The 12,500-nt window shown below is 42.5% G+C and overlaps 2 protein-coding genes across 9 annotated transcripts in view; both read right to left on the bottom strand.

The window, feature by feature from the left end:
- Window positions 1-1,401, bottom strand: part of oacyl (O-acyltransferase like) — a 10,643-nt gene extending 9,242 nt beyond the window's left edge. Inside the window, exons 1-3 of the mRNA XM_027165840.2 lie at window positions 1,358-1,401; window positions 1,130-1,256; window positions 240-423 (exon numbers count right to left, since the gene is read on the bottom strand). Of these exons, the coding sequence (XP_027021641.2) occupies window positions 240-423; window positions 1,130-1,256; window positions 1,358-1,401 (355 nt within the window). The remainder of the gene's footprint in view (window positions 1-239; window positions 424-1,129; window positions 1,257-1,357) is intronic.
- Window positions 1,402-1,444: 43 nt separating this feature from the next.
- The window catches only part of znf532 (zinc finger protein 532), a 19,348-nt gene continuing 8,292 nt past the window's right edge, over window positions 1,445-12,500 (bottom strand). For 7 of the 8 annotated variants that reach the window (XM_027163431.2, XM_027163792.2, XM_047805870.1 and 4 more), the window contains 8 exons: window positions 10,936-12,500; window positions 10,592-10,773; window positions 8,821-8,997; window positions 7,217-7,379; window positions 6,816-7,133; window positions 5,320-5,432; window positions 4,627-4,768; window positions 1,445-3,840 (listed from right to left, as the gene is read on the bottom strand). The exon at window positions 10,936-12,500 is cut by the window's right edge and continues 725 nt beyond it. In XM_027163431.2, the coding sequence (XP_027019232.2) occupies window positions 3,343-3,840; window positions 4,627-4,768; window positions 5,320-5,432; window positions 6,816-7,133; window positions 7,217-7,379; window positions 8,821-8,997; window positions 10,592-10,773; window positions 10,936-12,500 (3,158 nt within the window). In that variant the 3' untranslated portion in view covers window positions 1,445-3,342. The remainder of the gene's footprint in view (window positions 3,841-4,626; window positions 4,769-5,319; window positions 5,433-6,815; window positions 7,134-7,216; window positions 7,380-8,820; window positions 8,998-10,591; window positions 10,774-10,935) is intronic. The other variant, XM_027163516.2, reaches the window with a different exon arrangement.

Genomic DNA, 12,500 nt, shown 5'->3' with positions numbered 1-12,500 from the left:
TAGACTATTAATTAAATCTCTAGACACTTTTACTGATCTTTAAATTGTTTTTCTTCCCAGAGACGGTGGTTTATAGCTGCTTTAATGTACAGTAAGTTTCCTAATCATTGAGTGCTAATAAGGTCCAAAGTTCTTCTTTGTATACGAAAATGTCCAGTGATCATGTAATAATGATCAGTGACCGTTTATTAATGATCGTTCTCTCATTCTCACAGATGACAGACGAGTCTGTGACTTACTCAGCACTGCGTATTTATCAGGTTGACTTTCCTTCAGTTCTGTGAGAAACATCACAGCATCCTGAGCACATCTGGCGCTGATGTTGAGTCCGCTTGCAGCAGTCCAGGAGCAGCAGAAGAAGCAGAGGGTCGACAGGACGCTGATTTTTCTCACCTTCAGCATCTTCGCACTCTTTGCGGCCAGCTACCACGAACCACATTTAAATACAGACGACAGGAGACGTGATTCTACTCTAAATCCTGCGAGCAAATCGAGGTTTCATGCACACAAAGGTCAGGGCTTCGGTTACACACAGGTGTATTTTTCATGCCAGATGAATTCAGACTGACGATTTGACCTGAAAAAAATAGGAGCTTGATTTATTTTGTGCTACATGATAAATTCCTACCACGAATCAATATTTATATATGCAACAGGTCTGAAAAGTCGACACTATTATTAACAATAATTACTTGTTAATTATTGATTATGTCTTCGTTTCTCCTGTTTTTCTCTAAGATGTTTCCGATCGCTTTTAGACGCTGAAGTTCACAAAAAATAGACATTTTAAGAGATCAGCGGAAACATTTTCCGTCATTGTGTATAAATAAATACGAATATAAAAGTCAGAGATTGTGCATTTAACAAGATGAACGTCACAAATGCCCCTTTTCCACCGAGGAAGTTTGAGTGCTGGTTCGGAGCCTAATTTAGAACTGGTTCTTTCTTTTTTGACAGCCAAAGCACCGGCTCTGAACCAAGAAAAGTGGTTCTTAAGTAGCACCAAAACGTTGCTGGTCTAAGACTTAAGAACCACTTGTGGGCGGGGCTGTGGGCGGGGCTGTGGGCGGGGCAACTGATCTGTGAGGATTTTTGGAGCATGAATGTCCACCCATGTCTCTGCTGTTACCTGATTTGCATCACCAAACATTTCACCTGTGTCACTGTGATCTGCATTTCCTGAGTAAACGTGGTAACGTAACCTTCCCTTTGTGTCATTGTAGTCACCCGAATCTGCCTCGTCCACGTCCACCTGACTGTTTTCACACACCTACACGTCACAGCATTTCCTCTAATCTTTATTATGCATGTATATTACATCTGTGGACAAAACTCAAACTTGCTTATCTGTCCTTACGTTGTGGCTTTCGATCTGAAACGTCGACGGGTGACGGTAGCCATCTTTTCTACATGCTAATTAACAAACTCCACTGTACACCTGAACTCAGCTTTGTTTCCTGTATTGTTTATTGACAGTAACTACTTTTGTGTTTTTTTTTACACAAACATCAGACAAATCTACTGAACAGCAGCAAGACAGCCTAAGAAACGACCATCAACGGCTTCTCTCATGCACAAACAAACGCGTTCTCACGAACGTTCATTTATCCAAAAAGTAAAAAAAAAACACATAAATACATCCAAACTGTGTCCTGTGTGGAAACTCTGAACAATTGTAACACTGTAATAAAGGTTTTTTTTTATTGTGATTATTTGCTTTTATAATATCAACACGTCTCACCGGTTGAAAATGTTGAAAAACGTCTTAGCTAACGGCTAACGGCTTCGAAAACATTCCGGTTTCGTGTTTATACACACATTCTTTTGTCGAGCGACGCAAATCGGGACGAGCGGCCGAGTCGACGGAGCAGCGGAGAGAAATGAAATGTCTGTGAATTAGCAGGAAAAGGAAATTTGGCATATATTTTTCATACAAAATCTTCTTTGGGAGGTTTAAAATGAGCCAGAAAACACCTGATGCATTAAAACGTTTTACATTAAGAACTAAAACGTAACATCCATCCGGTATGTTGCCCTGCGTCTATTCCTGATCGAACAATCGAATAATAATGAAGGAAATAAAATTAAAAAAAAAACAGCAAGGTCCTGTTGCTATGATACACCGATAAAAGCGCTGATGTTAAGACAACACGGGTTTGTGACGGTCATCGAAACAGATAAGGACAATAAATTAAACACTAAATTTAATAAATGCGGTCGATCCGATGGAGACATGTTTGGTGTCTGTTGCAGTGAGGATTTAACACTGAGATACGCTGCAGTATTCACACCTTACAGGAGTCCCAGGGGGCGGAGCTTGTCTAAAACGTTTCTGGTGTGATTTCGGCTCGAGTGAGAAGTTTGATAACATTATCGAAGGAAAATTTAACTGGCATCTTAATTGACGATTTTTATAACTGGCGATTTTTAATGGATAGAATTAGGAATGAAGTTAACGAGAGCTCGGCCAGCATCTCCTTCACACTGTGCGAAGGTTTCATTCAATCATAGCCAGCGTTTATTACATGAACACCCCCCCCACCACCACCACCACCACACACACACGTTAAGGTCTCATGAAGTATCTCCAGCAGGGGGCGTGGCCTAAATTCTGCAGGTTAATAACACAGATTTATTCTCAGGATATTTTATTGTGTGAGTTGAGTGTGATGATTTACACGTCAGATACCAAACATGTCTCCGCTTCACGAATACATTTGTGGTAAAATCCGATCTAAGACCTCTCTCTGATCCGAACGAACAGTTTAATAAAGGAGCTCGGAATGAATCTCAGCTTAATTTGAGGGAACGGGTTGAGAAGACGAGACATAAGGTCTAATAGAAAATAAAACTTCTGCCGTATAAAAAGTTCTATCAGACATCCATACAAACGTCTATCATAAAGTGTACAAAATGCCTTTTTCATAGATATTTAAATACACATGATTCCACTTTCAATATATTACATATCCTCAAACACTCGTGTGTGCTTATTTATATTTATACATTTCTCATAGATATGTGTATTTATATAGAAGTCGTATATATATATATATATATATACTGGAGACGCACGGAGATGCAGGAACGAGACGGGGAACGTCTCTGTGGTCCACCTTCTATCCATGTTTCAGTGAAAAAAAACAGCTGTGTGTTTCCCTTCATGTGCGTGGACGTGTTTAAGGCCGTGTTTTTCCGCACGTCTCATGTGTTCACGTTAGGATCCCGTCACTGTTCCTTGTTTTCCCAGGTTTATCCCTGCTTCTGTATCCCCGTGTCTCTGATTATGAAGGTGGGTTCCGTCTCAAACCGGGTCCTGTATAAGCGTTTGAGATCGGACTGTCACTTCTCAGCTGCACTCAGTCTCTTGGATTTGATGAAGGCCATGCCATGCGTGCGCATGTGTGTGTTTAAAGCCGGCTCGGCGTCGAATGTCTTGCCGCACACCCTGCACTGCGTGTCTGGCACGTTGGGAGTGTTCTCCTGCTGCACGGCGCTCGGAGGCTCCTTCATCTTGTGCACGATGAAGAGGTGGCGTGCGAGCGAGTGGCGTGACGTGTAGCACAGGCCACACTCGGAGCACTGGTGCGACGAGCCGTCCGTTTTATGCGACGGGAGATGTTTCTGGAAAAGCGTCAGCTCGGTGGTGGAGAAACTGCACACGGCGCATCTGTGAGTCTTTAACACGCTCACCTTCAGCTTCTTCATGGGCTGAGGGCACAAGGAGGCTGTGCGCTCGTGGCTGGGGATCCCCTCAAGGTGCTCTTCCTCGTTTTCTTCCTCTTCCTCTTCTTCAGCGTCCTCGCCGTCAGAGTTGAGCTTCCGTTTGGGACTCCGTACCTGAGCGCACAAACAAACAAAAACAATAAAGCGCTGACATTTAAGAGCTAACCCTAACCCTATTCTTAACCCTAACCCTATTCTTAACCCTAACCCTAAACCTAATCTTAACCCCAATCCTAATCCTAATCTTAACCCTAATCCTAATCATAATCCTAATACTAATCTTAACCCTAACCCAAAACCTAACCCTAATCTTAACCCTAACCCCAAACTTAACCCTAACCCTAACCCTAATCTTAACCCTAACCCTAATCTTAACCCTAATCTAAACCCTAATCTTAATCTTAACCCTAACCCTAATATTAACCCTAAACCTAATCCTAACCCTAATCTTAACCCTAATCCTAACCCTAATCTTAACCCTAAACCTAATCCTAACCCTAATCTTAACCCTAACCCTAATCCTAACCCTAATCCTAATCCTAACCCTAATCCTAAATCTAAATGTTTACACAGGGAAAGTTCTGTGTATTCAGAGCAGAAAAAAGAAGTCATCGGTTTTCAATATTCATCATAAAGTCAATATTAAGATTATATGTTCCTATAAGAAGTCGCTCTACAGTGTGAGATGCAGCTTCTGTCTAGATGTTCATCTGGTTTTTAGCTCATTAGCCTAAAATTAAATCGGGCTGAAACTTAAACAGGAGCATTTGTTCGTAAAAAGGTTTTATTTCTCGACTCCTCCGTATGTAGAGCGTCAGTGTTACATGTAATAAGTCACTTAAGGCGAGTAATAAGACACTCGTGTAATAAATGATGTTTCATACAGTCAGTATTTATCACCTGGTCTTTAACTGCGACCTCCTCCGTGCTGCTGGACTCCAGCGCTGATCTTCTCTCTGCTTCCTTCGTGCCGTGTCTCAGCTGGATGTGTTTGTCCAGAAGAAGCCTCTTGGTGAAGCTGCGTTTGGAGTCTGGACAGTGACTGAGGGAAGAAATCAGAGCACAATGAAGTGTGTCACTACGAAACAACATCATGTTCTCAGCAATCTGTGTTTTCTTTTCTCCGAAAACCGCTCTGAGCATGTGATAAGTCCGTAATAAAATCGGATCGTTAGAAAAAGAATGTTTGACATTTTATTTATAAGAAAAATGACTGACTTCTGGTTAATTAATAAGACGGTGGATGTGAGGGAAGAAGTTAAAGAGCTGAGATAATAAATATTCTTACTAAATAAAATTGAGGAATTTCCTGAACATCTTCACAACATTTTTTTAAAAATATTTATTAGATAATATATTTATTCCATTGTTTGTCAATCTTTTACATACGGAGCCTTGAGAGGTATTTAGACATTGAATATTTATAAAATATTTACATCAAAATGTTTCATATTTATATAAATTGTATCATCGGTTTTTGGTATTTTTTCATGATAAAAATAGGAATCGTCAAAAATAAAAATTCTAAATTTTTACATCCTGATTTTTTTTAATTCACACGGACTAGCGGGAGACGGACTGGACCATACTCACGGGCAGGAGTAAACTTTGCGGATGCCTTTATGTTTGATGCGATTATGTCTGCAGAGACTGTGTGAGGAACTGAAGGACTTGTCGCACTGACGACACGGATGTTTCTTCAGCTGCTACAGAGAGAAAAAGAGAAAAAACATTAGAAACACTGATGTCTGGATCAAGCTTATAAGGACCGATGTACGAGACGTCTGGTTAATGCTCGCGGTGGGTACGGCTTTAATCATGCGCCTATTACTGCTACAAAACAACAATAAACCTTTCCCGCTGTTCGGCCCTCGTCCAGGTCGCTCGGCCGCTTTAATCACCTCATTGTGTGTTTCAGACTCATCAACACGCACGTCACGACATTACTAACCCCCAGGCAAAGTCTATTATTTCTACTTTAAAGCTCTAATATTATCCTCCTCTCAGCCTGTTCATTTCGAGAGCCATTATTTCAGCATGGAGTCTATTTAACCCCAGATTCAGTGGGAAGTACTCTAGAGAATCGTCACGTTTTCCTCTTCGTACTGTTGATTTCTGATTGTTCCAAATTACACACGCCGCTCCGAAACAGGCCGCTATCGCTCAGTCGGAGAAGGACGGGGTCGTGTCGTAACAGGTTTCAGCTGATAAAACTTAAGCAGTGACGTAGAAAGTGTGAAGACGTCGAGATAAAAAAAATTCATCCATTCATTCATTCATCTTCTACCGCTTATCCGAACTTCTCGGGTCACGGGGAGCCTGTGCCTATCTCGGGCGTCATCGGGCATCGAGGCAGGATACACCCTGGACGGAGTGCCAACCCATCACAGGGCACACACACACTCTCATTCACTCACACACACACACACACACACTACGGACAATATTCCAGAGATTCCAATCAACCTACCATGCATGTCTTTGGACCGGGGGAGGAAACCGGAGTACCTGGAGGATACCCCCGAGGCACGGGGAGAACATGCAAAGTCCACACACACACACACACACACACAAGGTGGAGGCGGGAATCGAACCCCCAACCCTGGAGGTGTGAGGCGAACGTGCTAACCACTAAGCCATCGTGTCCCCCTCGACAAAAAAATTGTGAAAAAAAATCAACGTACAGGACGTGTGAAAATTTCTTAAAGACAAAAGTGTTTAACACAAATGGAAGGAGTCTCCAGTGTCCACTTCACTGCAGTTTCTTGGTTGTCTATTGTTTTTTTTTGTCTTATTAACTTCAAGAGAGAGAATAAAGAGAAGCTGCTGAAGGAATGACGTATAGTTTGTAGCTATAACATACGTCACAACTGTAACAAACTTGTTTTGTGTAACAATAAATGGATAAAAATAAAGTGTCATTTTTTTTAAATTTCAGTCAAAAATTGTAACTGCTGTAAAATTGTTGTGATAAAAGAGGAATAAAACACTCCGTGGTTGTACGAGCACCTCCACTCCATCACACCTTCATCACCTTGTCATTGATTAATAATTATTTGATTATCTGGAAGAAATCTTGGGTTTATTACCTTCCCATGCTCTCTCTTCATGTGAGCGACGAAGACCTCTCTCTGTGTGAAGAGACGATCACACTCCTTACATGTCCAGCCAGGACCTGAGGACGTCACAGCGGACGAGGCAGGCTTTTTGTGTCGATCGTCGGTCCCGTAGGCGGTTTTCTTCACCGGAGACGAGGGCTTCTTATCCCCTTTGTCAAGGCTGTTTAGGGGACCCGAGTCTTTGCTGTTGGAGTTGGAGGTCATGGAGTTGATGGGCTTGATGCTGAGCGGGAGATTAATGCCGAGGTTTGGGGGACCGTCGATGGTTTTAAGCGTCCCGTGTGTTGACTGTAACGAAACAAAATCAGGGTTACGGAGATCCAGAAGCAGCTCTGAACACTGCGGTGCTCAGATCTCATTTCCCTCTTCACCTTAATGTGATCCAGCATGAGCTGCTTCTGGGCGTAGTGCATGGAGCAGTCGGGACACTTGAACACAGACACTTTCTGACTGGAAAGGTGCTGGTCAAAGTGTGTGTAGAGCAGAATCTGCTGGGTGAAGACCGTATCACACATGGAGCATTTGTAGATCAACCTACAAAACAACAAAAAGTTGCCATGGTGATGAAAAGTTAATGTGTCTATGAAACAAGTTATATTATAGCAGAGTTATACACAGACATAACAGCTATAAAAACTCTGTTTTTTTCCCTCGAATTATATTTAATCGAGGGGGTCATGGTGGCTTAGCGGTTAGCATGTTCTCCTCACACCCCCAGGGTTGGGGGTTCGATTCCCACCTCCACCTTGTGTGTGTGGAGTTTGCATGTTCTCCCTGTGCCTCGGGGGTTTCCTCCGGGTACTCCGGTTTCCTCCCCCGGTCCAAAGACATGCATGGTAGGTTGATTGGCATCTCTGGAAAATTGTCCGTAGTGTGTGTGAGTGTGTGAGTGTGTGAGTGAATGAGAGTGTGTGTGTGCCCTGTGATGGGTTGGCACTCCGTCCAGGGTGTATCCTGCCTCGATGCCTGATGACGCCTGAGATAGGCACAGGCTCCCCGTGACCCGAGAAGTTCGGATAAGCGGTAGAAAATGAATGAATGTTTAATTGATTAAAAAATAAATAAATAAATAAATAAATAAATAAATAAATAAATAAATAAATATAAAATCAAAACAATTACCAAAGTTTCACAAAGAAGTGTAAACTAATCTGTCCTTAAAACCTAAAGCTTTACCTTCATTACCTTTATCTGTTACAAAGAGCTGACACTGGATTCTCCTTCCATCTACAACAAATATTAGTGTCTCATTTTAATCGTTTTAGTAGAACTGTTCTAAAAGCATTATATGCCGACGTTATTAATCCTACATTTGGCTGAAACGATTAATCGATAAATGATTCATTCTTTCCTGGAAAACAGTAGTATTGTGATATTTTGGATCGTCGCTTACTAATTACACTGAATGAACAAACAGAGTCGGAGCGAACAGGATGTGTTTCAATCACAGTCACATCTGTTATAATGAGGAAAAATCCCGTCATTTAACGTGGACCGAACTGGCCGTACTGAAAGACGTTCACTCGTACGTGTCGTCGAGAGTCAATACACGCGTCACGGCTTGTTTAGTCGAAGTGTGATTATGTTTCCTGACAGACAAAGGAGCCACCTGGTCTTTTCATTAACGAGCGCTGATTAGCAGACGAGAGGAGAGGTTGGGTGTGCCAGGGAAAAACATCTACAAGCTACTGAGGATAATTCTCTTCTACTCTGTCACTGTTTGGGTAAAAAAACATCACAGGAGGAAGTGTGTGTGTGTGTGTGTGTGCAAGAAAATTATCTGACCTGCGTATTAATTTAGCACGTAAAATACGCTTTGTTCATTTTAATCAGTGCTACTGGAATTAGCAGTTGTGGCAAAGTTCACAAGCACAAATGAACATTTATCTTCTTATCTTCTTCTCAGATGAAGTCCTTTCATGATGTAACATCAGACTAACGTACAGACTGTATACATAATCAAAATGAGACTCACTTGGGCTCTCCGATCTTCACACCCGGGTGCTGAGTGTAGGCGTGTGAGTGAGTCCCCGGAGCAGATTTGAAGGCCATGGGGCAGATAGGGCATTTGTAGAAGATCTCACAGTGAGAGCCCTGGGTATGTGACTTGAGAGCAGTGACATCAGCAAAGATCACGCTACAGTGGACACACCTGAGGAGGAACGAGTAAACGGACCGGATTTGGACTCACACCTTCAAACAGTTCTGAACTAAGCTGCATGTCAAAAATATCTGTCATTTCAATTCAGAGCTCCAAGCTTGCTGAGCAGGGTTGCCAGGTCTGTAGGATTTTAAAGGACTCCGATATCATGCAAAATAAGTAAGGAAAAAGAGAGACGCTGTTACAAGAAATGAATCAACAACAGGAGTTGTGGAGTGATGCTGAGATTCCTCTTAGCTAGCCACCAGTCCACAAAGTGTTTCTGACCTCTAATAGAACTGCAGTTTTTTAACTTTTAACATCTCATTTTTCTTTTCTCTCTCTTAAAGTTAATCAATAGAGAGAAACTGCAAAAACATGGTATATTAATCATTAGATTAAAGCTAAAGTTACAGCTTCACCTCTGACTGATACAAAGCGCTGACTTAGGAGACTCCTTGCCTAAATGCTGAATAAACATCTCCTTACAGAATAATTGAGTTTTTTAAGTAGTTTATAATGAGCATCTGCTATACAAGTCATTACAAAAGAGCTGTTATTTTAGAAACTAGAATGTACATTTCCTAAAGAAAATGTGGATGGTGCTTGCACGTGGCAAGTTCTCCTCATCGTGCTGAGTGTTTTGATATATGACATGTCCATGTTGTGCTAACTTTTTGATTTCGCTCATTTTGGGGGCGGGGCTACACATGACATCAGTTCCCCTCATCGGGCTGAGTGTTTTGATATATAACCTGTCCATGTTTTGCTAACTTTTCGTTTTCGCTTAATTTGGGGGCGGGGCTACACGTGAGGTTATGTGAATACCTGGTGATGTGCCAATAGTTTTGGACAAAAGTTGCTACTGAAATAAAACTTTGTCTGGAGTAAGGTCCCAAAGGAGCTGGTCGAATCGCTCGGAAACTTGCCCAGTTATAAACCTCCAAAATTTATAATGGAAGTCTATGGGGAAAAAAGCCATTTTGAGCTTCTGTACCGGGAATTCCGGAATTCCGATAGCTTATAAAAAACATAGCACACCTTTCCTCAATGAGCCGGTCGATTTGACACCTCATTCATGGGTCTGGGACAAAAGCTGCAGGACAAGTTACGTGCCGAAGTCCGGCACAATAACAAGAATGTTGCTTTGCTATTAGAACAAATGTGTCTGCACCAAACAAATGAGCTGTCACGTATTAACCAATCAGGATCTAGAATCTAGAACGCAACAACAATTGTACTAAGAATCGATTTTAAAAAATAAGTGACATCGAGATACCGAATTGATCCCAAATGCGTAGAAATTAATAATATTTATTAAAAAATAGCTATTAAAATGAAGACACCTGATCTTTTGGTTATTAAATACCAGAAATCATAACCAGACCTATGGACAAGAAAAGAGTCCTTCAGACCTGACAACGCTGCTGCTGAGGGTGCAGATAAATGACCAGTTAAATGCTTGCTCGGTACAAATAACTCATAAATTTGAGCTGTTTAGAAAAATGTACAATATGAGCAAAAAAAAAAGCATCTGTCACCAGACGATGATAGGACATGATGAAATAATGAATTAATGACCACATGAGCTGAAGCGGGGACTGACCGGTAGCCCACTCGCCGCGTGTAGTGCAGGCAGTTCTTGGTGACATGGGATTGGAAATGGACGGAGCGACAGATGGCGCCGCACTCTGGGCAGATGTACGGAGACTTGTGCTGATGGATTCGCTGATGAGAGGCGAAGCTGCACTGGTTTGGCAGCAGCATTTGGCAGATGGTGCAGGATTTCTGCAGCAGAAGGAGAATAAAAAGAAGGTACTGTAAAAGAATGTAAGAGCTATACATAGAGATTACATTGTGCTGTTTTCATACTGTATTGCATGCACATTTGTTTCAGGCTGGCTTTTAAAAAAAAAGCTTTAAAGATCACATAAGTGCGGGAGAACATACTTGTCCACTTGACTCAGCAGCCTGTTGATAATGCATGGCCAGAGATGACTCGTCCTGAAATACCTCGTTACACTCCAAGCACTTAAGGCTTGATCGACACACTCGAGAAGCATCTTCATCTAGAGGCATGGCAGCCACTACAGGTGCTGAAGAAGGTGCGGAGATCACTGTTGTTTCACTTTTCCCATGATATCCTGCAAAAGAGCTTTGCCCTGTAGATGAAATGGGGGCACTAGAGGTCACAGAGGGAGCCAATATCATCTGTTCGGCAGGGATGGGCTTTAAGATAAGGTGGGAACACTGCATGACCACACCTTTGTCCTTATGTCCTCTGGCATGGGATAGTAGACTACACTTGTTGTAAAAGACCAAGTTCTTGGAGCAGTGATTGCACGTAACTTCAATGCGAACACTTCTTCTGTCATAATGTTGAGTTAGACTTTTCTCTAGAGCAAAAGAATCACCACACTCAAGGCATTTATAACCACGGGATGGTAAAGAAATACATGATGAGGAGGGAGGGCAAAGGTTTGGAACATACACCGGCACAGGGTTGATACTGCTTAAAACTTTGTTGAACGCCTCCACGACTGAACTCTGGGAACTGGCCAGCACCTGCACACGAGACACTTTCTTAGGGGGTTGACTGGGCATCATGGCTTGTTTAACGGGTTGCTGGGGTTTAGACAAAACCTGGTGGAGCTCTGAGGCTGATGTACCTTGAGGAAGGAGGTTCAAGTTGGTAAGATGGACAGTCTTTGGCACAAGTTTGGTGTTGGCAAGGCTGGAAGCAGGTACCACAACAGTTTGTTGCTGAATAGCATTGGCAGCTTTGAGAATTGCATTGCTGGCACTTTGAACAGATGAAGCAGGTATGACTGTGGCTTTTACTGTTGTATTGTTAGCTAATTTTAAGTTTATTACTTGGGAACCAGCAGTTTTTACTGCAGACACTGGTAAAAAGGCAGTAGCAACAGGCTTGATGGTCATTTGCTTTGTGACTTCAATGGTTGAACCTCCGGAAGTTGCCATCACTGTGGTTGGGAGTGAGGTCCGGGTGGGAGATGACAAAACAGAGTTTGATGTGGGAGACGACAAAAAGGAAGATACCACAATGGATCCCGAGTCGATACCTTTCTTCAGGCCTTCGGGGTCAAACTCCGGCAACACCCTTGTTACAGTCCTCTTGATCTGGCCTGAAGATGTCTTAATGGTTTTAATACGCACCTTGGGAATGACAGGGGTGGATCCTACAGGAGATGAGGGTGACCCTTTGCTGCTGTTCTCACTGGTAACACTACACGGACTCTCTGGCTGTTTGGAAAGCAATTTCTTGGCAAGCTCCAGGGCTGACTCTTGCTCTGGAATCTTTTCTGTCACCTTTGGACTCTCCTTAGCCTCTTTTGGAGAGTCCTGATTAGTGACAGTGGGTTCAGCAGCAGTTATGTCTGTGCTGGCCTTTTTTGCACTCAGAGCAGCAATAGCAGCAATGCAGGATGAGAGCTTGGCTGATGATTTAGCCTTGGCTTGAGACAGGTTGGACATACTCAACCCAACTACTGGCT

The sequence above is a fragment of the Tachysurus fulvidraco genome, chromosome 21, assembly GCF_022655615.1.
Source record: "Tachysurus fulvidraco isolate hzauxx_2018 chromosome 21, HZAU_PFXX_2.0, whole genome shotgun sequence".
Classification (NCBI taxonomy): Eukaryota; Metazoa; Chordata; class Actinopteri; order Siluriformes; family Bagridae; genus Tachysurus; species Tachysurus fulvidraco.
Note: the sequence above shows the minus strand (reverse complement) of the source record. Positions and strands in the feature narration are given on the sequence as shown.